General features: G+C 36.2%; 1 protein-coding gene across 1 annotated transcript; it reads right to left on the bottom strand.

The window, feature by feature from the left end:
• Window positions 1-291: 291 nt before the first annotated feature.
• On the bottom strand, window positions 292-3,168 carry hoxc11a (homeobox C11a; the record flags this gene model as incomplete). The annotated part of the gene is made up of 2 exons (XM_079478715.1): window positions 292-1,257; window positions 2,349-3,168. The coding sequence occupies 2 exons, from the start codon at window positions 3,166-3,168 to the stop codon at window positions 1,025-1,027; spliced, it is 1,053 nt and encodes a 350-aa protein (XP_079334841.1). The 3' UTR covers window positions 292-1,024.
• Window positions 3,169-4,505: the final 1,337 nt, after the last annotated feature.

Here is a 4,505-nt window from a genome sequence, read left to right on the forward strand (position 1 = left end):
TGAACACAAAGAGCATGGGTTTTATGGTAACTTAAATACAATTGTGTAGTCACTTTGATGTATCAATCAGTAGTTAATACAATGTAGCTCAATAATGATATTCACTTGTTTGTGAGCAGACGTCTGAGGAAAGCAACGAAGAGAGAGGTTTTCTTTCGAGTGATTTGTTTAGTTCCTCGAACTCAGTTTTCTGTGTTGTTGCCACAAACCGCAAAGTTTTTTACAGATACTACCGAGTATTTTTTTTGTTTTAATGCTCTAAAATCAAGTCACACTTGACATGCAACAATTGTCCCATTAATTATGTTTATTTTTTATTAATATGTGAAATACACAGGCCAAATCCGATCGCATAGCCTTCCCTCAGGAAAATAGGAGAACTTTGGGTGTACAGCAAATAATTTAAAGAATCAAACAACAAAGCTCACAAGGTCGCAAGGGCAATGTAAAGAAAAATAGCAGCAGGGATAGGGTGAGAATACTCCAAAATAACATTATATTTACATTCACAAATGCACATAGCATAATCTCTGTACAAGGAATACATTATTACAGATTGTACAAGTCACAGTTCTGAATGGTTAAAACATAAAAAATTATGACATCTCCAGATTCGAGCAAGAGTCGAGTGTGTATGTTTTAATGTACATATATACAACCAGAAAACCAAAACTGTCATTTTTGAATATTATAATAGACTGTTTCGTGACCATTCTCAAAGGGTTTTTAAATCTTACTTAAAAGACGTGACGTGACGTGACAAAACAAAACTTCAGTTTGTCATTCAAAACGAGAAATGCCTGTTTTTGTATATATAATCAATTATAACATTTGCATTCTCTATCTTTGTCCCCACCCTGCCTCAATTCTATCCTGTTTATAACCTCAGATTACTCTAACAGTTAGTACTGTTGTTGGCCCTTACAAACAGGTTAAAATGATTTAAATAGAAAGATATTTTCGATTGGCATATTGTAGGCGTACGTGAGCCGAATTTTAAATAAAAGTCAAAACATTTGAACAATTACAGCAACGGATTCCCAGAAAAATACTGCAAGCGATCTCTGCTTAATTTCTTTTCTTTCATTCTACGATTTTGAAACCATATTTTAACTTGTCTGTCAGTAAGGTTTAACATTCTGGACAGCTGCAGTCGTTTCTCCTTGTTGATGTAAACGTTAAAGAAAAACTCTCGCTCCAGTTCACGAATCTGAAACTTGGAGTATGGGCATCTCTTCTTTCTTGTGCGCGGGGTACCTTGGGATAATCAGAAAGAAATTTGAAATGAATACGTTATAAAACATTTTTTTCTTTTTTCTTTTAGCAAAAAAAGACGACATAAAATGTTCTACTTGAAGACGTATATTTCAAATGTTACCAATGTCATTGCTTTGGGAAACATACTAAAATATGCATATCATACATTGTATTTTAAATAATAAATAAAAAAACACGTAGAAACACGCCTATTAAAGATACTTTATAAGGTTCTTGTTGTGTTATCTGTTGTTTTTCTGTCTGTCCGTGGGCTGAATAAATGCTTTTTAAACGTTTAGACGTAAATGTGTTTTTTTTTAAATCCGCCAAACCTACAGATATTAGGCTACTGTGGGCCTGAGGTGCTGACAGCTGTAAATAGCTGTGACAATTAGCTTATTTCTGCTAACTATACCTATATAAACGACAAAAACCTTAAATCCATAAACGTTTTACAAGAGTAATTATGACATTGGAGCATTGGAAATTGATGTTTCTTTTATGTCGCAAGATTATATACGTTTACAAAAACTTTTTTGGTATTAAAAAGAGCCATGCATCATTTTTAATAAAAAAATACGTATACATATAAATATTTACATTTCATTTCAAATGAGACAAAAGCGCAAAAGTTGGACATCAGTAGACACAGATTGATAATACCATTACAGTAACATTATGGCTAGGGACTAACAGCACGTTTCACAGCTAATAATTGTTAAGCTAATTCAAGCTGCTAAAACAAAATTCACAGTATGCCAAAAGTAATGTTCTGCCCAATTGGTTTTTACCCCCGACAGCTAAACAAGAAAATCCCCCGAAATGCTCAACGCAAGTTCATGATCAAAGTTAGCATTTGTCACAATAGCGCGCTCTTAAAATTTCACAGACTCTGGGATAGTAGCCTCTGTGTATAACATCCTCTTTTTTCAAAGCGCTTTCCCATCGTAAAAATTCTTTTCGTTGGAGGAAAGAGCTTTGTAGGTTATAATAAAATCCTTTGAATGCTTATAAAACTCCACATAAAATCTGACCGACAAAACACCGGGCTAGTCCCTTAACCTTTCCCCATTTACAGCTTCGGTACCTACTCGAGTGGCTGCTCTTGCTTGGGTTCCCGTCCTTAGCTGCCGACGTACATGAGCTCGAATTTGTATGTTCCTCATCATCTTCTGCGTCTTTTTCCGGCTCCTGGGCTGCCGCAACGGCTGTGGTTTGCTGGGACGAAGTGTCTAGTTTGTTCATCTCGCTCTTTTGTAAACAATGATCGGGATGATTGTCCGCACTACAATAAGCTGTTTCAAAAAAGCGATCAAACCCTTGAGGCAGCACGTTGTTTTTCGCTACACCGGCGTAGAAACCAGAGGGGTGGTTGGAGTTTGGATGATGCTGGTGGTGGTGGTGGCTGTACACACTCTCGTTTTTCATGAGCATTTCTGTCATGGTGGATGGCGGAAGACAGTCTCTGTGCACAAGATCTTCTCCTGAGTAGCAAGATGCATAGTTGGTTCGGTGGTGCCACTTGCCGGACGGGTCCAGACCATAAGAAACATCTCGCACCGGCTGCACTTGGGATAGGTTTGTGGAATAGGGGTAGGTGATTTGCCGCGAGGGGCCCTGTGGAAGGAACGAAGAGACGGCGGAAAATTCGGGAACGTAGTAGGTGCAGCTGGGGAGGTAGATGTTGGAGGCACAGCCTGTCCTGTCCCCAAACTCGGATGTCCGGTCTTTACGCGTCTGGGAGCAGAAGTTGCCCAGATTTACAGAGTTGAACATCTTTCCCCTGTAGTCCGTACTACAGATATGATGTTTTGGATTCGAGCAGCAGAAGGAGAAAATTTGGGAAGGCGAGATGACGCGCAATCCGTCTAAGTCGCCCCGCAACACGTGATCGAAAGTAGATATTGTCATATATCAATTTGGAACACATGGATGCGTAGGAGTGGTTCAACTGGGTAAGATATGTGAGATTCAAACGATTAATTTTCAAATCATTTAAGACCATGTAAAACAGTAACAGATTGTGTTTGTTGTTTTAAATCCGTTTTACGAGAAAGTACTTTATATTTGTGTCGTTGTGTGTGTGCGCGCGTTAGAGCCTGTGTAGTGAGTATCGCAGATTTTTACAAGACTAAGACGTTTTGTTTAATATATAGGCTATTGTGTTATGTTTCTACGTGTTTTGCATGTATGACTATACATTTATAAATAATGACATTTGAAAACTAATGGAATTTCCTGTCGTGTTTATAGATGCGCTGATTCAAATGCTCGAATTTCATAGCACAGTGCAGTTTTTCAGTATTGTTTAAACATGCTTTCACTTTATGACGTCCCATGTAAAATTAGGTTTATAGCAATTTAAACATTTATATGTATTCATTATTTGAACAAACAAATATATCATATATATGTCACGTGAAGGCTCCACCCAAATCTTGAATGTACTAATGGAACATGTGAGAATTTGATGTCTTTGAAAGTTTGCTTGAGAAAATGTGTCTTTTTGTTGATATCATGAAACATTTTGAACGTATGGAAAATATGATATCCTAATAAAACATACCATCCATTTACCCGAAAAATGTCAACCATTGATTAAACAAAAGGTTAATGCTCATACACAACAGTACTTATAATGAGAGCTTTTGTTCATAAATGATGACGTTAGCGTTTATGTTAAACACTGTCTTTTATCAAATGAAACGAGAAATTAAAATGATTTATCATACTACTGTGTTCGGCCTTCCTTACTTCTCAGCACTGCATTTTACTGCATTCACCATGTGCAAGAAATACATCAAACTATATTTAAAAGTAAAAATATTTAAACATTTTGATCAGCCATCTGTTAAAAAGTCTATAGCCTACATTTTCAACACACTCCAGAACTTCGCAAAACAGGTAAAATCTATAAGCCTGTGCGCTGTATGTTAATAAACACAATGTTTTGATGATTTCTTTTCATTAAACTCATAATATAGAAGTTTCATTCTTCTCTGTAATACATTCATTAAAATGCTGACATTTGACAAGACTTTGTACAATTTATACAATCATTCGTGAAATTAACCTTTTGGCAATTTGAATTTGGCACTAAACATTTGTCTTATGTGCATAATATTTTTAATGTTTGAAGAAAAAAAAGTGAAAGACATTTTAACATAATTAGATGTCTTAACCTTTCGTGGAAATTTCAGAGAGCAACATACACAAACGCGCTAGTTTTAAACTAAACATTTGCAGTT

The sequence above is a fragment of the Barbatula barbatula genome (genome assembly GCF_947034865.1).
Source record: "Barbatula barbatula genome assembly, chromosome: 17".
NCBI lineage: Eukaryota > Metazoa > Chordata > Actinopteri > Cypriniformes > Nemacheilidae > Barbatula > Barbatula barbatula.